This window comes from Penicillium chermesinum (assembly GCF_028974085.1).
Source record: "Penicillium chermesinum strain IBT 19713 chromosome Unknown utg000002l:1.0-5270490.0:1.0-5274688.0, whole genome shotgun sequence".
Classification (NCBI taxonomy): domain Eukaryota; kingdom Fungi; phylum Ascomycota; class Eurotiomycetes; order Eurotiales; family Aspergillaceae; genus Penicillium; species Penicillium chermesinum.
In genome coordinates this window covers 2,688,558-2,713,943 of record NW_026695312.1, presented here as the reverse complement: position 1 = coordinate 2,713,943, position 25,386 = coordinate 2,688,558, and the positions used below count along the sequence as shown (strand labels likewise).

At 52.2% G+C, this 25,386-nt stretch overlaps 10 protein-coding genes across 10 annotated transcripts; 3 read left to right on the top strand and 7 right to left on the bottom strand.

The window, feature by feature from the left end:
* Positions 1-1,043: 1,043 nt before the first annotated feature.
* Positions 1,044-5,536, top strand: N7468_001869 (chromatin-remodeling ATPase CHD1; the record flags this gene model as incomplete). The annotated part of the gene is made up of 4 exons (XM_058471166.1): positions 1,044-1,070; positions 1,120-3,217; positions 3,286-5,368; positions 5,425-5,536. The coding sequence occupies 4 exons, from the start codon at positions 1,044-1,046 to the stop codon at positions 5,534-5,536; spliced, it is 4,320 nt and encodes a 1,439-aa protein (XP_058334307.1).
* Positions 5,537-6,625: 1,089 nt separating this feature from the next.
* On the bottom strand, positions 6,626-7,934 carry N7468_001868 (C2H2-type zinc finger protein; the record flags this gene model as incomplete). The annotated part of the gene is given in 3 exon segments (XM_058471165.1): positions 6,626-7,302; positions 7,386-7,883; positions 7,901-7,934. The coding sequence occupies 3 exon segments, from the start codon at positions 7,932-7,934 to the stop codon at positions 6,626-6,628; spliced, it is 1,209 nt and encodes a 402-aa protein (XP_058334306.1).
* A 681-nt stretch (positions 7,935-8,615) lies between these two features.
* On the bottom strand, positions 8,616-9,712 carry N7468_001867 (aldo/keto reductase family protein; the record flags this gene model as incomplete). The annotated part of the gene is made up of 5 exons (XM_058471164.1): positions 8,616-8,864; positions 8,909-9,095; positions 9,151-9,428; positions 9,484-9,584; positions 9,661-9,712. The coding sequence occupies 5 exons, from the start codon at positions 9,710-9,712 to the stop codon at positions 8,616-8,618; spliced, it is 867 nt and encodes a 288-aa protein (XP_058334305.1).
* An 828-nt stretch (positions 9,713-10,540) lies between these two features.
* Positions 10,541-11,127, bottom strand: N7468_001866 (uncharacterized protein; the record flags this gene model as incomplete). The annotated part of the gene is made up of 2 exons (XM_058471163.1): positions 10,541-10,966; positions 11,023-11,127. 2 exons carry the CDS (start codon positions 11,125-11,127, stop codon positions 10,541-10,543), a joined length of 531 nt encoding a protein of 176 aa, XP_058334304.1.
* A 756-nt stretch (positions 11,128-11,883) lies between these two features.
* On the bottom strand, positions 11,884-13,037 carry N7468_001865 (uncharacterized protein; the record flags this gene model as incomplete). Its single annotated transcript, XM_058471162.1, has 4 exons — positions 11,884-11,922; positions 11,979-12,071; positions 12,130-12,344; positions 12,410-13,037. The coding sequence occupies 4 exons, from the start codon at positions 13,035-13,037 to the stop codon at positions 11,884-11,886; spliced, it is 975 nt and encodes a 324-aa protein (XP_058334303.1).
* An 872-nt stretch (positions 13,038-13,909) lies between these two features.
* On the bottom strand, positions 13,910-14,253 carry N7468_001864 (uncharacterized protein; the record flags this gene model as incomplete). The annotated part of the gene is given in 2 exon segments (XM_058471161.1): positions 13,910-14,176; positions 14,191-14,253. 2 exon segments carry the CDS (start codon positions 14,251-14,253, stop codon positions 13,910-13,912), a joined length of 330 nt encoding a protein of 109 aa, XP_058334302.1.
* A 131-nt stretch (positions 14,254-14,384) lies between these two features.
* Positions 14,385-15,217, bottom strand: N7468_001863 (uncharacterized protein; the record flags this gene model as incomplete). Its single annotated transcript, XM_058471160.1, has 2 exons — positions 14,385-14,563; positions 14,620-15,217. The coding sequence occupies 2 exons, from the start codon at positions 15,215-15,217 to the stop codon at positions 14,385-14,387; spliced, it is 777 nt and encodes a 258-aa protein (XP_058334301.1).
* Positions 15,218-16,072: 855 nt separating this feature from the next.
* N7468_001862 (U4/U6-U5 snRNP complex subunit PRP31) lies at positions 16,073-17,761 on the bottom strand (the record flags this gene model as incomplete). The annotated part of the gene is made up of 1 exon (XM_058471159.1): positions 16,073-17,761. One exon carries the CDS (start codon positions 17,759-17,761, stop codon positions 16,073-16,075), a length of 1,689 nt encoding a protein of 562 aa, XP_058334300.1.
* Positions 17,762-18,273: 512 nt separating this feature from the next.
* On the top strand, positions 18,274-20,343 carry clf1 (putative cell cycle control protein (Cwf4); the record flags this gene model as incomplete). Its single annotated transcript, XM_058471158.1, has 3 exons — positions 18,274-19,102; positions 19,123-19,289; positions 19,345-20,343. The coding sequence occupies 3 exons, from the start codon at positions 18,274-18,276 to the stop codon at positions 20,341-20,343; spliced, it is 1,995 nt and encodes a 664-aa protein (XP_058334299.1).
* A 2,105-nt stretch (positions 20,344-22,448) lies between these two features.
* Positions 22,449-24,610, top strand: N7468_001860 (uncharacterized protein; the record flags this gene model as incomplete). The annotated part of the gene is made up of 3 exons (XM_058471157.1): positions 22,449-22,452; positions 22,535-24,265; positions 24,297-24,610. The coding sequence occupies 3 exons, from the start codon at positions 22,449-22,451 to the stop codon at positions 24,608-24,610; spliced, it is 2,049 nt and encodes a 682-aa protein (XP_058334298.1).
* Between the last annotated feature and the right edge of the window lie 776 nt (positions 24,611-25,386).

Below are 25,386 nucleotides of genomic sequence, written 5' to 3'. Positions count from 1 at the left end.
GGAATTAGATTCTGATTAAGACTTGGACCGGTACAGGGTGGAAAGAACCGCGCGCAGCCAGAGATATCGGGGCGCAGAGAAGCACCAAATTTTTTGCGCTGGACTTTGTAAAGAAGTGGCGAAGCCGAAACAATGAACACTGTCGCGAGGGGCAGATTTGAACAGACTTTCTGTGGGCAATATTGGCCTGAGGCCACAACGCAGGCCTGTTTTCTGTAATTATTTGTCTATGATTTTATTGGTGGAGAGAAGGCGGTCGGGATTATTGATGATCCGAAGCAGAACAAGTGACACGTTAATGCCTAATACATCAGGCGCCGAAGCTAGTTAAGCGCCGAAGCGAAGGCGCTAGTCCTGAATTAGAACCAGTAGTTGCTGCCTGACCCGTGAGGCCAGGGCCGATCCTTGCCTGGAAACCAAACCAAGCCGAATCAAACCTCCCCCAACTCTTCTTCGCTCCCCCGTCTCAGGTCTTCCACGCTTTCTCCATCTTCACGTCTAGTCCCCACCACCCCAACCCTTCACCATTCCTTTCACACATTGATTCAATATCTACCCCTTTGACGGGGTCACCACGCTATGGAGAGTAAGTGACTATTTATTCCCCATCTACATTCCCCAAAACGTACCGAATGAACCCTGTACCCGGGCTCTTCTCCGCGTTATTCGACCCACTGCCATGATCTTGGAACTGTCGATTCTCGCGATTTGAACCGGTCTGGTGAGATCGCTTCGCGCAGCCTGGTCCTTGTTTTCTCCTGGGTGGCAGTTTCTGTCAAACTTATGCCTGCCCCATCCCATGCCCGCGTCCATCCCACCCGGCATCAAAAAACCATCGATTTCATCAATCTGCACGATCTACCCCAATTCTTCCTCCTTTGCCTTGTATCTCCTACCACCTGAGTCGCGTGCCTCCCGCCTACCTTTCCATACGCGTTTGGAACCCCTGCCACCGTGATTTGGCCTTCAATGCTGACTGCCCCTCGGCCATAGCATCTAGCATGGTGATCCCATCGGGTCAAGAACCTCCCTCTACCTCTACAATGGCGAACGGCTTCTCACCTTCCCCTGTGTCCGACGTCGCCGCATCTCGGAGTGACGTGGACGTCAAAAGCGAAGCCAGCCAGGCCGAGCTCGTCGAGCCACATCCCATCACCGAATCCTCCCCCCGAGCCCGATGCCGCAGATGACTCCTACGCCGGCGAGTCAGCTGTTTCTGATGAAGATGATGATGAAGAAGAAGAAGATGTGGCGATGAATAACTCTGGCGATGAATTCGACCAGTACAGCCGTGAAAACTCTGCATCACACCCCGATCGCGCCGTCAAGCGCAAATCGTCGCCGCTGGATGAAACCAAGTTCATGCGACAAGACCCTGCTTTGTATGGCCTGCGTCGAAGTGGTCGCGCGCGTCCTACACGTACCCTCGCCGACTTCTCCGACTCTGAATCCGATAGCGTCGCGCCACGTCCTAAGCGCCGACGCAAAGAACAATCACAACAGCCCTCGAAAACTTCGCGGTCGGGTACTGTGACATCGGCTTCCGGTTCTGACAGTGATGAGTACGGCGGGAAACGCGCTCGTGCAAGCCAAGCCAAGCGTCGTCTCAAGCAAGCCGCTGTCATGGAGCCCTCTCACGCTGAAGTCCGCTTTTCCACCCGCAATGCCGCCAAGGTGTCGAATTACAACGAGGACGAAGATGACTCAATATTCGAAGAAGACGCAGACGAACTGGCTCCAAACTACTGGGGCAGCTACGAAGAAGATACCCGGCCTGCCGTGGATGTTGTTCTCAATCATCGCTTGAAGGAAGGCGTCGACCCCAAAGACCCTCACCTCGACCGCCAACACTTTGAGTTCTACATCAAGTGGCAAGGCAAGTCACATTACCATGCAACATGGGTGCCAAACGAGGATTTGCCGAACTACCGCAGCACACGTCGAGTGGACAACTACGTCCGCAGAGTGCTTAAGGAGGAGCTTCACCTGCACCTCGACGATGCCCCACCGGAGGATCGCGAGAAGTGGAACCTTGACCGTGAACGCGATGTGGAGGCAATTGAAGATTACAAACAAGTTGAACGTGTCATCGGCGTTCGAGAAGGCGAAAATGGCACCACGGAGTATCTAGTCAAGTGGAAGCGCTTGTTTTACGACTCCTGCACCTGGGAGTCGGAGGATATCGTCAGCGAGATCGCCCAGAATGAGATCGATCGCTTCATTGATCGCTCTGCTCGATATCCTGTATCTGATAAGAACGAGACCAACCCTGCAACACGCAAATCATTTGAGCCAATTCACAGCTCACCGTCTTTCCTACAAAACGGTGAGCTCAAGGATTTTCAAATTAAGGGCTTGAACTTTCTTGCTTTCAACTGGGTTAGAGATCGCAATGTGGTGCTCGCCGACGAGATGGGCCTTGGTAAAACTGTACAGACCGTCTCATTTATCAATTGGCTTCGTCATGTTCGCAAACAACAAGGACCGTTCATCGTGATTGTACCTCTATCTACCATGCCGGCGTGGGCAGAGACATTCGATCACTGGACGCCTGACTTAAACTACGTTGTCTACAACGGCAGCGAAAAAGCTCGTACTGTCCTTCGGGACTATGAATTGATGGTTGATGGAAATCCGAAGCGTCCAAAATTCCATGTCCTGTTGACAACTTATGAATATGCTATGAACGACTCACCATTCCTGGGGCAGTTCAGGTGGCAGTTCATGGCAATCGATGAGGCACATCGCCTGAAAAACCGTGAATCTCAACTCTACATGAAGCTGTCCGAATGGAAGTGCCAGGCCCGGCTGTTGATCACCGGAACCCCCATTCAGAACAACCTTGCTGAGCTGTCATCTTTGATGGACTTCCTTAACCCTGGTGTCATCCAGGTGGATGTGGACATGGATCTTAACTCCGAAGCCGCATCACAGAAACTAGCTGCCCTCACAGATGCTATCCAGCCTTACATGCTGCGCCGTACCAAGTCCAAAGTCGAATCTGATCTTCCCCCGAAGACAGAGAAGATCATCCGAGTGGAACTTTCGGATGTTCAGCTGGAGTATTACAAGAATATTTTGACCAAGAATTATGCTGCTCTCAATGACGGTGCGAAAGGAATGAAGCAGTCACTCCTCAACATCATGATGGAATTGAAGAAAGCGAGCAATCACCCGTTCATGTTTCCCAACGCCGAAGCAAAGATCCTGGAAGGGAGTACCAGGCGAGAGGACATCCTTCGCGCGATGATCACCAGCAGTGGAAAAATGATGCTGCTGGATCAGCTCCTCAGGAAATTGAAGCAAGATGGACACCGCGTTCTCATTTTTGCCAGATGGTCGGCATGCTCAACATCCTAAGTGAATACATGGAATATCGTGGCTATACCTACCAACGCCTCGATGGAACCATCCCCTCGGCAGCACGTCGCCTGGCGATCGAGCATTATAACGCTTCTGAAAGCACCGATTTTGCCTTCCTCCTCTCCACGCGCGCGGGTGGTCTCGGTATCAACCTAATGACTGCTGACACCGTCGTACTCTTCGACTCGGATTGGAATCCTCAGGCTGATCTGCAAGCCATGGCCCGAGCTCACCGTATCGGACAGACAAAACCTGTCAGTGTGTACCGCCTTGTTTCCAAAGATACCATCGAGGAAGAAGTCATCGAAAGAGCTCGTAACAAGCTTCTCTTGGAGTTTATCACCATTCAGCGAGGTGTTACCGACAAGGAGGCCTCAGAGATGCAGAATAAGATGTCTCGGGTCCTTGGCGAGCCTAACTCAACCGATGACATTTCCCGCATCCTCAAACGTCGTGGACAGAAGATGTTCGAGCAGACTGGTAACCAGAAGAAGCTTGAGCAGATCGACATCGACTCTGTTCTTGCCAACGCGGAGTTGCATCAAACTGAAGAAAGCGAGCAAATCCAAGCTGATGGTGGTGAAGAATTCTTGAAAGCGTTTGATTTTGTTGACTTCAAGGTTGATAACCTCTCCTGGGATCAAATTATTCCACCGGAGCAGCTCCAGGAGATCAAAGCCGAGGAGAAGCGCAAGGCGGATGAGAAGTATCTTGAAGATGTGATTGAGCAGAACAGACCTCGCAAACGCCATGCCCCAGTTGACTCACGGGACTCACGTGAGGAGCGCAAGGCCAAGCGTCAAGCACGTGCGCAAGTTGCTATTGACGATGGCGACGATGAAGAAAATCTTTCGTTGGATCCGAAGCGGCCTCTCAGCGAGAAGGAGTACCGCGCTTTGTCTCGTGCATTCCTTCGCTATGGTGATATGGCGGACTGCGAAGACCTCATTTTGGCCGACGCGCGGCTACAAAACCGCGATCGAGACACAGTCCGAGCTGCTCTCCAGGAGATAACCGACAAAGCTGCTGCCCTGGTTCACGAGAATATGAACCAGATGGAAGCCATCAAATCGACTGGCAAGAATCTCACCAAGAAAGAGCAAAAAGCGGTCTTGTTCGATCATCACGGTGTGAAGCGACTTAATGCCTGGACTATTGTGGATCGTCCCCCTGACATGCGTCTTGTCCGGAAGATGACAACTTCCTTACCTGATTTCCGTAATTTCCGTCTCCCAGAAGCAACTAAATTGGCCGACTACAGCTGCTCGTGGGGTGCCCGTGAAGATGGAATGCTCCTAGTGGGAATCGGACGTCATGGATTCGGCGCCTGGACACAAATCCGCGATGATGTCGATCTCGGCCTGGGAGACAAGTTCTTCTTGGAGGAGCACCGAGTAGAACGAAAGACTCAGCGTTTACAAGGCGAAGAGAAAGCAACCAAGTCCCCGGGGGCTGTTCACCTCGTCCGTCGAGCTGAGTACTTGCTGTCAGTTCTTCGCAACAAATACAGCAGTGGCAACAATGCAAGTGCGAGGCGTGCCGTGGAGAATCATCACCGGAACAACAAGAGGTCTTCGCGTGTTGGCAGTGGCAGCATGTCGGCTTCACCTGCTCCCTCGTCTCGCAAGGGACAGCGCGAAGCCGACCGGCCCCGCCAACGCTCCCATACACAAGGGAGTCGTGACAGCGAGCGTCACACTCCAGGCCATGATCGCCCCCGATCTGGGCATGATGCTGATCGTCCTCGGCATCGTGCCTCAGATGCTGGGGACGATCGTCGCCGCAAAAGTCATGAGAATGGCTCGGGCAAGGAGGACATGAACAGCTTGTTTTTCCGGCCAATTGTGGATAACCTCCGACGGGTTTCCACAATCACCGCTAAGAATTATCCAAGCAAGACCGAGCGAGCCCAAAAGCTCCGAAACACCATCGTCAAGATTGGTGATTTCATCAAAGACAATCTGGGGGGCAATCAGCCGATGCCTTCCCTGGAGCGTCGCCTTTGGTAAGACTATTGAGAAATTCCCTTTGGCTCCGTGAAGTTATTAATCGCAATAATAGGGACTACGTCTCGGTCAACTACTGGCCCAACAAAGAAGCCAGTGGAGCAAAGCTCCAGCAGATATTCGAAAGGGTGCAACAACAAGCGAACAGCAAAGCCCCGAAGCCATAAAGTGGCTTTTGTTTGGCCGGGATCAGCAAGCTTAGGCGGGGGTCTCCGTCTTGTTTTACGGATAATGAAAATACATACAAATGAGCAAGATAACTCTCAGTATTTCATGACATATGATTAGTCCCCTGCTTTTGGTAATGGTTCTTCTTTCTCTACTATCCTTTAAAGTGCGCGCACTATGGGCTTTATATCATCTCACCTTGAGGGATTAAAGTCAACAACAAATCTTCTCATTGAGTACATACAGGCGCATTGTCTTGCATGGCCTTTGCAGGCCTCGAATGACTTTTCATGACTTTTCATGACTTTTCTCGACGATTGCAGGACCGGCATTCAAGCCTCTGCCCGAGTCCGTTCTGGGATGACCAGAAGACTTTCCACATGGAACATTTTTGGTACGGCCAAGGTGCATTCCTTTTGATATTCTCTGTCCCTAGAACTTCCCCTCCACCCGTCTATGATCGTCGCATAACGATCAGCATAAAAATGTTGGGAGGCAAGCGAAGGCTCTGCGCATGAATCTCATCTCGCTTTTCGTACTTTCTTCAAGTTCCATGCATCGAGAGAAGCACCTGTGCTTATCTGTCCATACTCTTTTATTCTATTCTATTTTTTTTAGCCAAATGTATCCTATGGTGTGGCTTTCGGCATTGTCTGCTCTCTGTATACGTTCGCGCAAGATTGGTTGCTACTTTGCATTGTTCGCGATGTCTTTACCAAATCCAATGCAATGGATCCAGCTGAGGCCTCTGATCTAGCATGACAATGCAATGTTGTTCGATGCTCCATGTAGCCATGTAGCTAGGGAACTAGAGAATGGCTCCATTCGATAGAGTTGAATTATTTCGTAAATATGAAGCTTGCTGTTGTTACACTTGTCCATGCCCTCCTTTCCACCCATGAACATACCTCCCTGATGAGCACAGGTTACTAACGCCAACCACGCCGATACATGGTAATCAATCAAAATGAAAATGAAAATGAAAATGAAAACAAAGGCTGAGTAGAGAAGTAATCCCAGTCGCCGTCTGCCAAGAAGAAACATGAAGTTCAGACGAAGAGAACATTAGATGAGTCCTGCAAGGTCTTCTATGCAGCCGCAGCGGACGGTTCCACCTCCATGTCTCTCTCCTCCTTCTCCGCCCCCTTTAGATGTAACTCATCCTGCTGCTGCTGAAATTGTTGTTGTTGTCGTTGGAGCTTTTCCAAAGTGTTCGATGTACCTGCGATGTCTGCGGAAGCAGGGACGCCCCCCGAGCCGAGAAGCACATTGAAAAGACGCAGTTCTACCGCAGTTAGATCATCGAAGATACAATTCTTCTCCCGCCATGCGTCTTCACGCTTTGGGCGCAAGTCGTCCCATTCCGCCTTTAGTTTTTCCGACTCACGCTCTTCCCAAGCAATTTCTCGCCGGAGGACTCGGTAGAGGTCACGGGGATTGAGCCTCAGCTCTTCCTCGTCGAAGCCATGTTCGGGGCCCAGTTCGGGCATCGTCATTTCATCAACATCAGAGGTATCAATAGCACCGGGCGCGGAGAGAATAGCTTCAGGATGAGGGAGGTGTGGGCTATCAGCGCCTGGTTCGCGGGGCGGGTGGGAGAGCTTCAGACGGATACGCTGGAGCTTAGAAGCTGGGGTTCCGGCGACGCTCCCGGTGCCGCCACCCGATGTAGACTTCGAGTCTGCTGATCGGAGGGAGTCGATTTCGTGAACGGAACGCATGTGCTTCGTCAGGGCGTCCGACCGGGTGAAGTTGCGGTCACATTCTGGAGAGTGGGCGTCAGTGGGTTCTTTCTCCGCCCAAAAACGAATGGTGGGGAGATATTGAAGGCGGTTGCATCAGACGTACCAGGGAGAGTACAGTAGAAAGGTTTCTCTCGAGTATGACTCCGCATGTGAGCCCGCAATGCATAGGCACTGGCATGCGTTTGGCCTTTGCGATTGCATTCGCTCCACTCGCAGGAGTACCGCTTCTGCCGGCTCCCGATGTGCTCAGTGTGGATGTGCTGCACCAATCCATCCATGTTACCTAAGTCACCGGCTGTGCAACCTTCCCAGAGGCATACGGTAACTTGGTCGCCACTATGGCCATTATAGTCATCGTCTTGGTTGTTGCCCAGCAATCCGGCTAGACTAGGGGAGTTAGGGATGTCTCCGTCCGTGTCGGAAGAGATAGAGGCCGTGGGCGACCCGGGCGGGGGAATCTCGTCTTGCATCGAGGATAAAGGGGTCTGACGGTCCCAAGTGGCTGCTCCGGTGCGGCGACGCTTTGACGGAGGAAGGTTGGCAGCCGTCGGGGACGGCGCGCGGCTTTCATGTTTGATGGACTCGCGGTCCGAGTAGTCGGCTGCCGTGCCGACGGACGAAAGGGGGAAGCAGGGGAATCTCGTGACGCCATCGAGATATCAAGGGCAACGAAGATGGGAGGTTGATGGTCGAATCACCACAAGAGGCGTCGATTGACTGACGAAACCGCCGAGAGCTCTTGGTGAATCGCCAATCTGCGCTAGTCAACTGCAAAGTCACGTGCAAATACGAACATGAGATCACGTGTGGCAGATACGGAGTTTATATTTCACCGCGGAGAGAGTTTGCTTTTTCTCTTTGCTCCATTGGAGGCCCAGAGGGCAAAGATCTACCAAAACTTTACTTTCAAGGATCGAGGATTCTCGAGAGCTTTACATGATTGTGTTCACAAGATCCTCAACAAAATTCTTTCGCTACTAAATTCCCGCTCTACTTACATATTTAGGATACTTGGGACCTTACGGGTTACCCAACGTATTACCCATCGTCTACTCAACCCGTCGTGATCCTAAGTAAGTTCAGGCCGTGTTATTTATCTCTCTCTTGCGAATGATGAACAAAAAGAAGAATTCTGCAATGCTGACAACCTCCTTACATTAAATTGTGGGCGAGGTTGCATGTTGACTCTTCTACACTTGATCTGACTTGCGTTCACCTCATTAAATTGCCTCATTGCTCAATAAGTGATGCGTAAGCTCAAGCTAACCGCTTTCTTCAGATGTTACAGAACCGATCCCCTAGCATAATATATCTCATAAAGCATAAAATACCTTCAAGCGTAACGTCCACCGGCGACAGTATGGCTCTTGAGAATCGCGTCCACCTCCGCCAATTCCTCGTCAGACAACAGCTTGATACCTGAGGTATTCTGCGTCACCTTGTCGACAGTGGTACCACCGGGGATGGGAATAATGGTAGGCAAGCCGGGCTTGTTGCTTAGACTAAGGACCCAGCTCAAGGCGATCTGGGCTGGAGCCAAGCCCTTGCGAGTAGCCAGATCCTTCACCGCATTGATGAGCTTCTGGTTCTGAGCCCAGTTTTCAGCTTGGAACCGGGCCATGTGACTGCGGAAATCCCCAGCAGGGATATTCTCCGGGTGAGGGCGCCTGTGAGAGCACCACGGCCCAGAGGCGAGTAAGCCACGACGGGGATATTTAACTCGGCGCAAACCTTCGCAACGTCGTTGGTCAGAATATCGGTGCTCCACAATGAGAGCTCAACCTCGACGGCGGCGATCGGGTGAACCTTGGCCCTATGTAGCGATTAGCTTATGTTTGGATGCTGTAGATAGAGCTCTAAGTACGTACGCGCGACGGATGGTCTCGGCATCCACTTCACTTAAGCCAATGCCTCCAATCTTGCCCTCCTTGACGTACTCGGCAAGGACCTTGATGGTGTGCTCGACGGGATAAGCGGGATCCTGGCGGGCAACTTCGAAGATGTCGAGCTTCTTCTTTCCGTCCAACACGCGGAGGCTTTCGTCCACGGAACGGCGAATGTTCTTCTCTGAGCCATCTGGCTGGAGTTGGCCGGGCACCATTCCACCCTTGATGCTGAGCACCACCTTCTCGGCGTTTTCCGGGTACTTGGAGAAGTACTTATTGAGAAGATGCAGGGAGTTGTACTCCGGAGTGCCATACAGCTCCCCCCCCGTTCCAGAAGTTGGCGCCCAGCTCAAGGGCCTTGTTCAGAGTCTCGAAGGCTTGCTCTTGCGGGGCAGGCACAGGCCGCCATGTCAAACCTGCGGGCAGCGTATTAGCGATATCCTTTTCCGTCAATTGCCCCAACTTCGCGCGTAGTAAAGGAGTGCCTCTTACCCATGGTACCATAGCCGGTCGCACCGATTTCTTTTCCAACGAGAGAAGGCATTGTCACTGTACAAATCGAAGGGTAGGATTTGAAGATAGGCAACTTTGACAGCGTCTGAGGTTTTCTCGAAGTCTAGTCAAATGGCGAACAGCAGAAGAGTTCAAACTTGCGATGTCGAAGCCCACCCAAAAGGGAGGAGAAGGCCTCCTTATATAACCGAGTTGCTCCTGAAGATCGAGGAGTTTAGAAGCTTCTCCATGGGCTTCTTTTCGTCATCAGCGGGCCTGCCGACGGTGCCGTTCTCGACGGTGATTGGCCAGCACGGCACGAGCTAATGTACGAAAAAAAACCGCGCGTGAAGAATTGCGGTGGAGTCCGGACTTAACCTCGATCCCCGTATACTCCAAAATTAGTCGCATGGCGCATTTACGATAACGCCGAGTGTTCCAGGGACATCCTTGCGATGGAAATTGACAGCCTCTAGTCGGGCTCATTTCTGCTCGTTGCCCAGCCCTTTATCTCCGAGCTCTTGAGATGTGAGTCCGAGTCCTCAACTTGCTCGGACTCAAAACTGGTACTTGCCTGGGTTTGTAGCCGAGAATCTAGTTCCCTCCGGCAGTCCAGTGCCAACGCATCTCAATACTTCACAGACTGTATATACGCGGATAATGATGAAACTATCGAAATTGAAATCCGGGTTCTAGAGATGCTTAGTGGAACTGAAAATATAGTACTGGTGTCCGGGCATATTTGTGAAGTAGCGTATTTTTCTACATCGAGGCTGCTAGCAACAGGATTGAGAAAGCAAAATTGAAAATGGCAACGCTTGGAGTCCGTCTGCGTATCATTCAGGACAACCGGGGTTTCAAGTACGATGGGGCGTGTGCTTCATCTTCGGAGTGTCATTTCGTCTGAACTATCAACCATATCATTGAACCGATGGGCCAGCTCGGTATAAACCGCGTCGAAGATCACTGGTATATCAGACGCCTCGATGCGGTTTCCCCCCTTCCATCCAGCTCCGAACTGGATGTTATGGATAGGCTTGTCGTTCTCGTTCTTGATCGTTGTGGTGAATTGCACAGTGTCTCCGGGTTCCGTGGGAGTCGCGGTCGATGAGGAGGTCGCGCTGGATGTCGAACTTGAAGAGCTTAGTGTTGCGCTCGGGGTACGCTCATGGTCCTCAGGCTGTCCTTGCTCCGCCGTGACCGTAGGGGTAGGAACTAGGGCGGGCGTCTCTGATGGGACCGGAGGACCAACTCCCAACTCGTTCAGCAATTGTGCGATATAATTTGTAGTATCGGGGATTAGTCTCTGTAATTTGTGAGTATTGGTGTCGCGACTGTTTTCTCTTTTGGACCATCGCGTACCGGCTCTCGAGGTAAGAGGATCGAAGACCCTTCCTTGTCGACAGCGCGCTCTGGCTCGCGAATAGGATGCGCATAAACTGACGATACAGCCACAATGGTGGTCATGATAGTGGCTGCCTGGAAAAACATATTGCGAAAATTGGTTGATCCCCCCTTAGTGAATAGGGAACCGGAGAAATTGATCAATGAAACAGCTCACTTGGGCACAGCATGAGCTAATAGTGAATTGAATATATCCTTAGGATCAGCGCGCGCGAAGGGCGATCCTGGATCCACCGATGATTCATATAGCTGGGCCCTGGACACATCTAGGAGTGTTTTGCTGTGTTGTGGAATGAGAGGTGTTCAGGGCAGATGCCGATCTTCACATACCTCAAAGCCGGCATATTCATCAACACTCGCGGAGCAGTCCTCGGAAACTTCACATTGCGAAATACCATGGACAAATTTGGTTCGCTATCTGTTCTTATATTAGTTCTTTATCGAACGACATCCCATACTCGTTCCCTTTTGGATGCTGTCAAACCAGGGGCACCCGTGCAGGAGGTAGAATCTCGGGATGACATTTCCCACATTCCGTATAAGCCGGTTTAACGAATCAAATTCCAGAACCGTATCATAATGATATAGCCAGGATAAACTCCCCCTGGACCTGATAAGACATGGGGCCTGTGCAGAGCTCGGAATGACCGGTTAAGAACAGCCGTATGAAGGCCAGAGTCTGCCATTCATGCGCGCTCTAGTTACGGTCTTTTCCTAGGGATATGAGTCCAAGGTAACGGACATTTGATAGAGGAGATCGGAATTCTCTTATAGCCCTGTCCTAGTATGTACAATTTCCGCTTTCTGTTCTCAAGGCACTTAAACACCGTCGCCAAATCTGTAGTGGTTCATCCACCGCTAAGGAAGGTCAGTTGTCGGGAGTACAAGCAACAAGGGGCCTCGTCGAATTCTACCTTATCATATGGTTTAGAAGAATCACAGAAGCGCAGATCCGTGGCAAGGCGAATGACATTATCAGGGTCATTGTTCACAGTAGAAGCGTGAATCTGGCCGGGTAAATATTAGCGTTAAAATGTCATAGTATGCCTCACTCGCCCGACGTACCATGTGAGGCTTGTGCAGAACAACGTCACCAGCCTCATAAGCAGACATGAGCCACTTGCGACCGTGTTCCAGAGCAAAGCCAGCTGGGAATTCTGAAAGCAGGCCAGTTGCCATCATATTTGAGTTGAAGGCATTCTTAGCCTCCTCATCACTCAGGCCAGCCGCTTTGGCAGCCCTAAAGAAGTTCTGCTCCAACTCGATACCGAGGGAATCGCCTATGAGAGAATTGGCAATCAACGGCTGCAATATTAAGAAATTGCACAGATCACATCGAACGTACCGTTTTCTAAGTAGATGAGCCCTCCTCCATTACTCTTAATATCGCCCATAGGCACCCACGCAGTAATGCTGGTCGGATCACCGTGACGCAAGAATATCTGATCATAATGCACGCCAATAGGCTTTGAAGCAGGAAGGTTGTTCCTCAGCAGTGTGCGGCGAAGTGCCAGTGTATTTTGGCCCCAGCCAGAGAATCGGGCCACAAAGTCGTACAGTGCGCGGTTCTTACAGAACTTCTCTGCATACCAGTCCTGATAATGGGCGTCGAGAGCAAGATCAACGAACTTTGTAGCATTTTCGCCTCCAGGGCGCCCGTTGTTATCCGCAGCCCCTGCCCCAATACCTGGGAAGTCTTCGTAGTTCTTTGCTGAATCGAAAATACCTTCAACGGGCTTTGTACCGGGCTTCAGGACTCCGGTGCTCTCTAGCGAGGCGAAATACGCTTTTCTGGCCTCGAGAACATCCTCACGGGGAATCACGCCCTTCAGGAAGAGGTATCCGTCTTCGTCAAAGCGTTTACGGAGTTCTTCCATCGGAAGCGATGGATCGGATGGTCGGAGAAGCGCCGAGTTCTCTGCTGTTAGGGGACCATCGTTGACGGTTATGTTGTCTGCCTGGATACCGACCATGTTGGTTGCAATGCAAATGCAGGAAGTATTTGCTTGAAATGCAATCTGAATCAAGGGCGCTTCAAGGTAAGAACAGCCGGAAGCTCTCTCAATATTTATAGGGAACCATGCAATTCAGCCGGGCAGGCTGTTGTCATGTCCCATACTTCGTGGCGGGGTAAGCCACGATTCATCCGGGGGGTTCGCATCCAACCAACAGATAACAGATGACATCCCCACCCCGCTTTAACCAGCTGGCTTGCAATCCTGTGGACCCTCGATGTTGACCAGATGGTCCAGAGTCGCACGATGCCCCATTGAAACAACAGAAGAGTAAAAATCACCGCCTTACGCCGCGGAGTAAACTACCCAGAACAGCGCCAGGTGGATCCAGTCAGGGATCCACCGCGGGGAACAATTCCCTTCCTTTCAAGCGCGGGAAATTGGGAGACTCGGGGTCGCCTGTGACCGTGACTGGGCTGTTTCTGTTGCTCTCCTCCTTCAGATTCACGTGGGGTTTTCATTGAGCTGGTTTTCCGGCAATATACGTACACGTCAGGAGAAGAGCTGAGCTTCAAGTGGAATCCGGATTTCATCTGCTGCATTGATGGATGAATACTAGTACATGAAAAGCTACTTGCTCGTATCTACAACCGAAACCTAGTTGGACACATCACTAGATCATGGTTGAAGCACAGCACCTGAACGGAATTCTCCGTGCAACTTGAAACGGAATGCAGTCAACCCGAATGGAGAGATCATTATGCTCTTATCGCCTTGTCCATGCCCATCGTGATAGGATGTGGCAGAGTTGGGGCATGTGGGAAGCAGCACAGTTGGGTCTTTTAGCAGAAGTATGGCCAATCGGGAGGTGAGTAGTCTGCGCTATCTTGCTATATCATTCGGGGAAATGGTAGGGTCGCCGGTTGGTGGAGCTGTATTGGACCGCTTCTACAATTGAGCCCAAGTTCAAGACCCTCCTGAATATCGGAACCCATATACGCACCCTGGAGCTTCTCGTACATCATTGACACATACGGCGGGTATACTAGCAGCGCAATGGCCGCACGGATATTTGCTAGAAGCCCAATCTTGTTCCCATTATTCGCGCCCTGCATGTACCACGCGTTAGCTACGGCCGGTCCAACAGCATCATAGCGCTGGCAGGGCTTACGCTGACGATACCACTTTTGAGTTTCATGTGAAGATACGGTGTAGAGCTACGGGCAGAGGCCATTTCGACGAATTGATTCACATTGTGGTATATAACTAGCGCTTGATGATAAACGGACGCCGGTATAAAAGCTCCCAGAAGAAGAAAAGAAATCAGATTACACCCCACAGAGAAGAAAGCTTTCTCAAGTGCAATCATTTCTCGCCCTCTGCGGTCCAGTCCGAGAACGACCATGACTTCACTCCATCCTCAATGGTCAACTTCATCGTCTTGAAAATAATACTTTCGTAAAGCTGTCGGCCTGCAGCTCTTGCCTTTGCATGCCAGGGGCCTCGGCCCCCCAGCCTTGCATCATTTCGGTTTCTCCAGACACCTGGCCAAATGATCAGTATCTTTGAATGCTTGGGGTGAATACAAGGGAGGCTTTACAAGTTGCCAAGTTCTGCTCTCGCTCGTTTTTCTTCCCAAACCAATACTTCAGCAATCCACCGCTAACCACAGCTTCCTGGTGAGAGTGCGCGTCCAGCGCATACAGGTGATCTTGATCAATGTTCGGCAGTAGGGTGGACCGGAAGGAGACAACATAGAAGGACTGGGAAGTCCACGTGTGGCCCTCCGACTCCGCGAAGCGTCTCGCGATGTCGAATACTTCATCCCAGTTGAAAGATTCGAGATAGCCCGCGACGGCGTAATCATCCCTGGTCGGTCTGAGATAGGCCAGCGCTAGTGCTAGATATCGGCTCTGGGCATCGACCGTATTGATATCTAGAAGATGGGATGCCTCGTTGTACGGTGAGGCGACCAATCGGGTATCCAGTTCCGAAGATGGTCGCTCGGACGCTTCTACGAACGTGAGCAGCTGCCTCGCTGATGCGGCTTCGAATCTCAGCTCGTCAAAGTCCTTGGTAACCAGGTCATGGCGCAGAAGCCGCTTGAGGTCGATGCTGTCCGCCGGGTAAACCGGCCCATCTACTTTAGAAGCAGGGATGGCAGTGCTTTGGGCCAAGGAGGCTACGTCTGGTGCCATGTCTCTATTCCAACGAGCTAGGGTATAAGCGGACCCAAGAAATCCAAAGCAAGGCAAATGATGGTAGAATGGAAGATGTCGAGGGAGAAACAAAAAGACCTTAGGAATGCAAATTGGGCAGAAGAACGCTGCAAGGCCAAGGAGAAGCGTTATATTAAGTTTGAAAGGATCTGTAGGGATGCAAAGGACTCAAAAAAAGCACATCATCCCCCCCTACACACACCGCTGTCACCGATTTGGTGCCACATTCCCCTGGATTGCGAAAGATCGAAGAGCTCGAGCACGCCATTGGGGTGTGCCACAACGGAAGTTTGGGTCAATGCGGCTTCACAACTCCATGCAGTCGGGACATAAATGTCCACCGATATTAGCTGGTCCAATCCTTGCATCGACCCAATGGACCATCGTGACTAAAACATTGCTTTTGAAACGTTGACGTGGAGTCTCCACGTGTGGCGCCCAAACCCTAAAATGTAGACGGAACTTACCCGTCCAAAGGCGCAGACTTTGCGTTCCGAGATAAGAATGCCCAAGCGGGAAGTGCCTAACGAAAACAGCACTCGGACGCTTCATATTCTAACCTTCTATGGAACGATGCTCGTCTTCAAGCTGCACGTGGGTGCTTTGAAATGATGTTCATGTGTAGTTTCTACTTCATACTAATCCATATTCATACAGAAAAAAAAAGAAAAGAAAATGGTATCACGTGCAGCAAATGGCCCCTGATCATCCTCAATGCAACATCGAATACGCCGTAGTAAATGCAGACCCGCCGCAAAACAAAATCATCCCTAGAGAAAGCGGACCCCGCATAGATAGGCGGCAGCTTTTACCCCGAACAGCAAGTGGGCTCGACTATGGCTTCGCTGGCGGATCCATCTTGCCTTTCCCAGTGTCGAGTCTTTTCCGGGGAGGCAGTGCGGGGACCTTGAATCCATCCTTCTCCTTGCCCGGCTCCATGCTGCTTTGACCTCCACCAGTAAAAGTCCCGGAGTTGAACCAACGCCGCTCTTCGGCCTTGCGCTTTCGGGTGAGCTCAGCCTGTACCTTCGGGTCAATCACATCCAGTCCATTAGACCCAACTGAACTGGCGGTGCCCGTCGAAGTACCCGGCAAGGGACCATTGACACCCGCGACTCGCAGACCTCTCGCCTGAAGGGTGCTGACAGTACCGGTCTGGCCAAGTGAGCCGAAAGTGGCTGCAGCAGTATCGACCGGAGTGTTCGCACCCCAGCCCTTGTTGTTCTTGCTGAGTTTGGCTCGGGTTCGTTGGTCGATTTGGATGCCGCGAATGCGCCCATCCGATTGCTGACCCAACATGCCCATCCCAATTGTGGAATCTCCAGTGCCGAAACCCACCTCTGTTTCCTCCTTCCCGAAGGCCATACGGTTCTGTGCCTTTCGTAGCTCGGTCATAGCGACCGCATCCTTGGCCGCTCGTGCTCGGCGACCACCACGTTTCCGGGATGGCTTGTCGTCCGGGGCGGGCAGTGCTTTAATGCCAGAGTTGGGAGCAGCCTCTTGGAGCTTGTCGATTCGTTTCTGGCACTGTTGCTTCAGGTCTTCGCCCAGGGAGCCATCGGTGGCGTATTTGGATACATCGGCACGAGCCGCTAGGACCATCTTTGCGGAGACAATGCGAATGGCTTGCTTTTTGAGGTGCAGCGGGACTTGATGAATGAAATCCGACTCGTACAGGAATCCCTGGGATCGCACGCCGTGGTTGGTAGCAAGACCCAATCCCTCTTGTCGTCGGGAGGCGCCTTGAGCACCCAGGTTGCACGCTGGGATCTGAGAAAGCTTGCGTAATCCACCAGATTGGTTGAGAAATTGTGCCGCTGTGTGAGGGCCAATGAGCGTAGCAAGGTTAGGCGCGAGATCGAATACGCCTTCCTCGATATTCTCTGTCAAAGCGGTCCGCGCGCGGTCTAGAGCAAGGATCTTCTCGCATGTCTCTAGGACGACCTTGAGTTCAGCTTCGGTCAAATTGCGACCTTTGCTGGTCGTTCCTTCAATGGCAACAACCATGAGCGTTGCGCCGCCCAGAATTTTCTTCAGCGGGACACCAATCATATTATCCGACGAGTCGGCGATACTCTTGATGTCTTCAAGATCGGCATTTTTGATGATGGCGGCGACTTGGGCGTACGTGACAGCATTTGTGACGAGGTTTTCTAGCTCGGGGAATTTGATAGAGTAGTAGTCGCGTAAAATTTTGTGTTGTTCCGTGAGTTGATCAATAATGGAGACGGATTGCTCGAAGTTGTTTCCGTCGTGGAAGGCTGATCCTTTTGCTGGTTCCTTTGCTTCTTCCTGCTGCGCTGCTTCGTCTCGATCCATATCCTGATCAACACCTTGCTCGAAATCGTGCTCTAAACCTTGACCCATATCATAGTCCTGGTCATGATCCAAGTCTTGCTTCAGGCCTTGCTCTTGATTATGAATATGGTCTTGATCGCCCCCGAGACCTCCGAGACCCTCATCGATCTGGGGTTCCTCATCGGAGTCTTCGAAATCGCGCATCAAATCCACCGCGGCAGACATGATGACGGCTTGAGGCAACTGCCAGATACAGCTCTGGGTGAACGAAGCTGATCAGAAAGCTGTCTTGGAGTCACCGTGGCAGGCGCGGGCAACTCAACGTTTTCGTTGTTGCGCAGAAGAGATGCAGCTCTCAAGTTACAAATCGGCGAATGGATACCCGCGTCGGAAAATCTATTTTACCGATGTCCGAAACTGCAGTGCTCTGAATTGCCTCCCAAGGTTATTGGCCCTACTGCGCCAGAGCTATTTCCGGCCGGCGGGGGAAACCAAAAGTGCAGTCTAGATTTCAAGTTGGAGACTCCAGCTTCCAGAACAGCTGACAACCACAGGCCGTCATTCCCATTCAGTAAGGCTGGGCCTTCAAACCAGTTCTTGTGAGAGTCAAGGAATCTCACCTGTTCTTCTAAGCTTACCTTCTCGAATCAGTAATACCGCTGATTCACGTCAAATTTCGGTCCCAGTGACTTTTTTCGACTACTACCACTGCTGCCCGGCCATACCAACCCACCAACATGGAAGCCTCCCGTGGCCCTCCCAGGGTCAAAAACAAGGCCCCTGCGCCTATCCAGATCTCCGCTGAACAGCTGCTCCGAGAAGCCGTCGACCGACAAGAAGAGGGCCTTCAAGCGCCAACCCAGCGATTCGCGGATCTCGAAGAACTGCACGAGTACCAGGGGCGTAAGCGTAAGGAATTCGAAGACTATGTCCGGCGCAATCGAATCAATATGAACAACTGGATGCGCTATGCCGCATGGGAGCTTGAGCAGAAGGAGTTCCGGCGCGCGCGGTCGATCTTTGAGCGCGCGCTGGACGTCGATCCGACCTCAGTCGTGCTGTGGATTCGGTATATCGAGGCGGAGATGAAAACTCGCAACATTAACCATGCCCGCAACTTGCTCGACCGCGCCGTTACTATCTTGCCCCGGGTGGACAAGCTCTGGTACAAGTATGTCTACATGGAGGAGACCCTCGGCAATATTCCTGGCACTCGTCAGGTATTCGAGCGGTGGATGTCGTGGGAGCCGGAGGAGGGTGCGTGGGGCGCATACATCAAGCTCGAGAAGAGGTATGGCGAATTTGAGAGGGCGCGGTCGATTTTCCAGCGCTTTACGATTGTTCATCCGGAGCCGAGGAACTGGATCAAATGGGCTCGATTTGAGGAGGAGTTCGGCACGAGTGACTTGGTGCGTGAAGTTTATGGGCTTGCCATTGAGACTCTCGGGGAGCATTTCATGGATGAGAAGCTCTTCATAGCGTACGCCAAGTTCGAGGCGAAGCTGAAGGAGTATGAGCGCGCCCGTGCCATTTACAAATATGCGCTGGACCGGATGCCCGAGCCAAGTCGATGGCTCTGCATAAAGCTTACACCACATTTGAGAAGCAGTTTGGCGATCGAGAGGGCGTGGAAGATGTGATCCTCTCCAAGCGCCGGGTGCAATATGAAGAGCAGCTCAAAGAGAACCCGAAGAACTACGATATCTGGTTTGACTTTGCTCGGTTGGAAGAGACGGCGGGTGATCCTGAGCGCGTACGCGATACCTACGAGCGGGCAATTGCTCAGATCCCCCCCATCGCAAGAAAAGCGACACTGGCGCCGATACATCTACCTGTGGATCTTCTATGCCGTCTGGGAAGAGATGGAGGCCAAGGATATGGAGCGTGCCCGACAGATTTACCAAGAATGTGTGAAGCTGATCCCCCATAAGAAGTTTACCTTCGCCAAAGTATGGTTGATGAAGGCGCAATTCGAGATCCGCCAGATGGAACTACAAACTGCTCGCAAAACGCTCGGCATGGCCATTGGAATGTGCCCGAAGGACAAGATTTTCCGCGGGTACATTGACCTCGAGCGCCAGTTGTTCGAATTCGTACGGTGCCGTACTCTTTACGAAAAGCAGATCGAATGGAACCCGTCCAACAGCCAATCATGGATCAAGTATGCAGAGCTTGAGCGTGGCTTGGATGACTTGGACCGGGCACGTGCACTCTACGAACTGGGTATCGATCAACCGACGCTTGACATGCCAGAGATTGTGTGGAAGTCATACATTGAATTCGAGGAAGAGGAAGGGGAGTATGATCGAGTGCGAGCTCTGTATGAGCGTCTGCTTCAGAAGACCGACCACGTGAAGGTCTGGATCAACTATGCCCGATTCGAGATCAACGTTCCCGAAGAGGAAGACGAGGAGGAGGATGAAGAGGAGGAGCGACCCGTTAGCGAGGAAGCCAAACGGCGTGCGCGGGCCGTTTTCGAACGGGCCCACAAGGTCTTCAAAGATAAGGAACTCAAGGAAGAGGTTGGTGACGAGACGCACCCCGTCCTCCGGACTTTGCTAATCTTTCATTTTCAGCGGGTCGAGCTGCTCAACGCTTGGCGTTCGTTCGAAAACCACCACGGTTCCCCCGAGGACATTGACAAAATCGAGAAGCAGATGCCGCGCCGGGTCAAGAAGCGTCGCAAGTTGGAGGACGACCGGTACGAGGAATACATGGACTATGTTTTCCCGGCAGACGACAAATCCGCAGCCAATCTGTCCCGGCTGCTTCAAAAGGCGCACCAGTGGAAACAGGGCCAGGCGTAGAGTGGGGGCGCCGCTTGTGTTTCAGGATAGGTTTCTCCGTGAAGAACACACCCACGTGTGTACCAATGGGGGCCAATCCGTTCTAATAATCCTACGCTACTTATTATGCATGAAACCACATGATTCTCTAAGATCTTCCCCTCCCTCTAATAATAGGCATGATCTCCATGTCAACGTTGGAGAAACCGTACTTCGGTAGAATCAGGCCTACGATGGTGGGTCGGATTTGGGGTGATCGGTGCGAGTATTCCTGCAGAAGCATGACGGATCCTGGTGACAGCGTCCACGTTGCGGAGTCCGGGACAGGAGGAACTGCAAGGTGAGAGCAGTAAATGCGTGGCAAAGCGCTTCATTGATAAGGGATTGCTTTATGTTAGTTATACTAGTCCGTACAAGTAGCCAGAATGTGACGGGCAGATCCGAAGTCAGAGGTCAGATTCATGACCATGGAACCCGGAGGAATCAGGAAACGCCCCGATCGGGTCTTCAAAAACTTGAACTCTTGTTCCCACATGCCAGTAACTTCCGATCAAGCACGAGACTAGGAAATTTCCCTGCCTAGACAACCTTGACAGACTAAGCTTCAGCGCGGGCTGGAGCACTGTGGGCCCGTCCCATCAGGCCAGGGGAGCCTGATATACACGAATCTCTTATACCTCAAGACGTGGAATTAATACAGCTTCGCTTCTATCTTGCTTCCAAGAGTTCGGCTGTTGCAGGTAAAGCTGTGGGGCACGAGTGGCACGATCGATAATAGCATGCAGACAGGCTTGATTGGTTCCCTTACGATGAATTGTTGGACATGATTAGCTGAGAGTGCCCAGTTGCGCATTGTGCATCAGTAATTGGTGAGCCAATCAGGATGAGGGACGATAACCAGTCCAATCAGGCTCTCCGGACACGGAATACGCGCCCTCCCGAGCCATGGAACTCTCGGGGACTGATGGAACCAGCGCGTTTCAACCGGAGTTGGCAAAGGCCGGGTCAGGGGCGCTTCCAACTTACGTTGTTTATGTTTACAAGCTCCAAAATTGCTCCTTGCTGGTTTATAGAGCAGCACCTCGCGTCCTTGATCGTAAAAAGTGGGGACTGAAAAATCGGGCTGCAGGGCTGCACGGCTCACAGCGTTGGCCCCACCCAGGGGGTCCACGAGTACTAGTGCTACAGTACGACTTGACAGTCGGATTCGATCAGGATGAGAGGGAGAAATTTGACCGAATAGAGGAAGAGAGGAAGAGAGACCCGATGGGTAGGCGATGACCGCATGCACATAAGGACCTTCTACGCTATCAGCCGAATATCTCCATATCCCGCGTAGATCAGCCCAATTTGGAGCCTCCGGTAGGTTCGAGGGAAATTACATGACGAAATACCCAGCCCTGAAAATCAGGAGGAGTTCCTGAACTTTCGAGGGCCTGGAAACTCGCCCGTTACTCGCCGGGGCCTAGTGGGGTGTGCGATCTAAGCTGTGTTGAGTTAGATCGCCGCGAAAAGGTCCCCATCTTCCCCCATTTCGCTAACCTTCTGGCTCCAGGGGGCTGCGCCCTTGTCTCACCCCTTTGTGAGCCTTTCTAACCTCCAACCTTTTCGTTCCCTCGTCTTCGCTCGTTGTGCTGTGCACTCGTTCTTCGGTATGTCTTATGCCTCTGCTGTCTTAGATCTTCTGGGGTAGTGGAATGTTGTGCCTCGGCCGCTTCCGAACTGACACATTGTTGATTCCAGCTTCCATTCCTTCGCGACGTGTCGCCGATTCCAGCCTCCCCACTCTCTCGACTTTCCTACTGATTTCCGCTCTTTGCTGTCTTTGCTGCGCCGGGACCCCCAACACCTTCTCCTTCAATCCCAAATCTAGCTCAGTCCCCTCTCATTCCTCTGAGCCGACAACCCTTTGAATCCGGCAGCCTCGCCTCGATCCGATATCCTCCGTTGAAGTCTTGTAACACTACTGTGATATCATCCAAGGCCGATATGAGATAGTGCTCTGGTAGTCTCCTTTCGCGCTCAATCGGTTCTCCGTCGGCTGGCCCCTCCGCTTATCTTTCTTTCGTCGGCTGGTCTGGGTTGACTCTCACTCTCCGACTCTTTGGTCACCTGGCTAAGCAATCATGGGTGTTCCCATCCCGAAAAGTCCTCTCTCGGGGCGATTGCGCAGCCATTCACGACAACACATTTTATGCTTACTCCCCAAAAGGGTTTCAAAAGATAGATCTGAAGACAAATGGCACTTGGAAGTCGTTGGACACCAACGTCCAGGTGACGGATCCAGCATGCACCGTGGGGGACATAGGTGGTGATGCAAGTAATCAGGCGCTGTACCTCGTCGGCGGGACCGGCTCCCCGTCTGGTTACGCTGGCTTGCAACGATATTCCTTCAATGAGAAGAAATGGACCACCCTTACCTCCGAATCATCCGCCATGGTCGACCGCACGTCACATACCGTGGGATACGTCCCAGGAACATCCACGCTCGTCGTTGTAGGCAGCGACGGCTCGACCACATGGACCATCTCTACCAAATCGGATTCAACGTCGATGGATATCGAAGGTGGAACTCCTGGAGGCATGGGCCCGGTGACAACACCGACGATTCTTCCATGGAATGATACTTCAATCGCATTGGTCAGTGGTGACGGTGGCAATGGTGCAGTCTCCATTTTCGATTCGCAGGCTAGCCATTGGGTGGACAGCTATGCCGCTCTCCCCGCGGGGGCCGTGAAAGCATCGAGTCACCTGGCTCTGATTTCTGACTCGGACGGTAACTACGTGCTGCAGGACTTCAATATGGCCGCCAAACCAAACACCGTTACCAGCTACCAATTGTATAAGAAAGGAAAGCCGCAGAACCCTGCCAAGGAAGTAGGCGGCTCCTCTTCAAAACGAAGCTTGGACGATTTGCCCGCTTACAATGGCTCCTTTGCCGGAGAAACCACTCGCTCCGATTACGCTCTCGCTCAGAGTGGCAACCAGCCCGGCCTTGTGGTGATTGGAAGCGGTGACGACGATAATGCGTTGTCTATCTTCGACCAGTCTAGCAATGGCTGGGCTAACGCCACAGAACTGTTTTATGGAAGCCCCAACAAACAGTCCCCTCTGCATGCTACTACCACCTCTTCATCGTCCACCTCGACACCGACACCTACCTCTTCCACTGTATCATCGTCTTCAGCAGTCACCACTACGCCAGCTGCAACATCACCGACAGCGGCTCCCTCATCTGGTGGATCTGGTGTAAACCTGGGGGTGATTATTGGCGCTACTCTTGGTAGCTGCTGCGGAGCTATTCTGATTCTCCTCATACTCCTCTTCCTGCTTCGCCGGGCGAGACAAAAGAAGCAAGCGGGCGAAGGAGCTGGGGGAGATCCCAAGGGCAGACTCAGCTTCCAAGACCAGGGCATAGAACCCCTGGCCGATAGCGCGTACCCGATGGCGCGCAGTCCAGTTCCGGTGGCTGCCGTGTCAAACGACTCTCTCGCAATCATGTCAGGCAGATACACCGCCGAAAAGTCCCTCCAGCCTCCGCCCCCTCAGAGCTACGGATACGGGCTGTCTCACAGCAAGGGCCTATCTCCGATTGCCTCCAGTGGACTTGCGCCATCCAGCATGTACTCCGATGCCACAGCAGAGCCATCCCCTACGGCTTCAGCCACCAACAAGCCCGGAGACCGTACAACCGATGAGGGTTGGGGCAAGTATTTTGAGGAGAGCAATCCGCGAGATCAGGCCGGTCGAGCGACCGGATCCCCCGTCAGCTCAGTCTATGGAGCGGACCTCCCCGCGCAGGCGCCAGAGGCTGGAACCCGCTCCGCAGTAAGCTCGTTCTATACTGATTCTGATTACCGCGGCAGTGCCTGGCCCATGAGCAACCTGGCACCGCTCAACTTTGCTAAGCTTGACCGACCCCAGCCACTTGGCCTGGTCGCCAGTGGAAGCCCAACAACAAATCCCTCGACTAGCACTAGCCTCATCCTCCCCCGAGGGCCAATCAGCACGCATCTCCAGCGCAGACTCCATCAGCTTGAATTCCGAGGACGACCCACATGATACGAACTGGACCGGCGCCCAGAATAGTAGCTGGCTAGGCCGTCCACCTAGCAGCCAATACAGCACCAGCTTTTATAACAACAGCACCCATAATTTGCCGGGTAGCTTTCACCCCCGCCAATCGAACGACATGCGCTCTCACGGCCGTCGCTCTAGCGTGGTGATCCCGGACAACATCGACGAGCTCCCCACCCGGGGCACAGCACCAATGTCAACCCCGATATGAGCTGGTTAAATCTGAACGCCGACCGCTAAGCATGAATTTGAATAAGACCCTTTTTAGCGGGAACGATTTTGAATGCATTTCCTATTGGACTCGGAATTTCGCCCTAACATCTACCATCTACAGTTGATCACCTCTCACTATTCCAAATGGAAAGCCTCCACAATCTCTGTTTTGTCTCCTTCTCTGCATCCCACTCTGCGTCCTTCCTTGCATGGTGTTTTCCGGCCGTCTGATTATTGTAAAAGTTGCATCTCCCTTGCATCTGTCTCTGTCTCTACTTTAAGGTCTTTTGTGTGCGCGGGTAATTCTAGCGTTGCCTCACTGATGTTGCTTCAGTCCGATCCATGTTCATACTTGGACTCCTGTTCCCTGCTCTCGTGCTGATTGAGCTTCTGGTTATCTGGGTCCCGTTCTGTATATATTACGTTATCAATTCAAAAGGGTACTGGTGTGCCTGTGTATTTGTTCAACTTTCTTTTCCTGCCCAATCCTTACATCGTGGCTGTATGTCTCAGTTGATATGGGAGTAGTTTCTGGCTGTGGCTGGGAAGCTCCATGGTCTCCCAAGATGCTGGAGATCTGTAGCTAAATGCAGTTATGTTTCACCCATGCTTTACGCCCAAAGAGCTTCACTTTCCTAACCCGTTGCACGAAGACTTTATAAGGAGTCCATTATCCAAGTTGAGCCTCGGACTTTGTTCCCCTTGAGCAGTCGCTGTATATAATGGTTCGGCAATTCCCCCAAAACTTCGAAGGCGCTGTCTCGGAATGGGCTT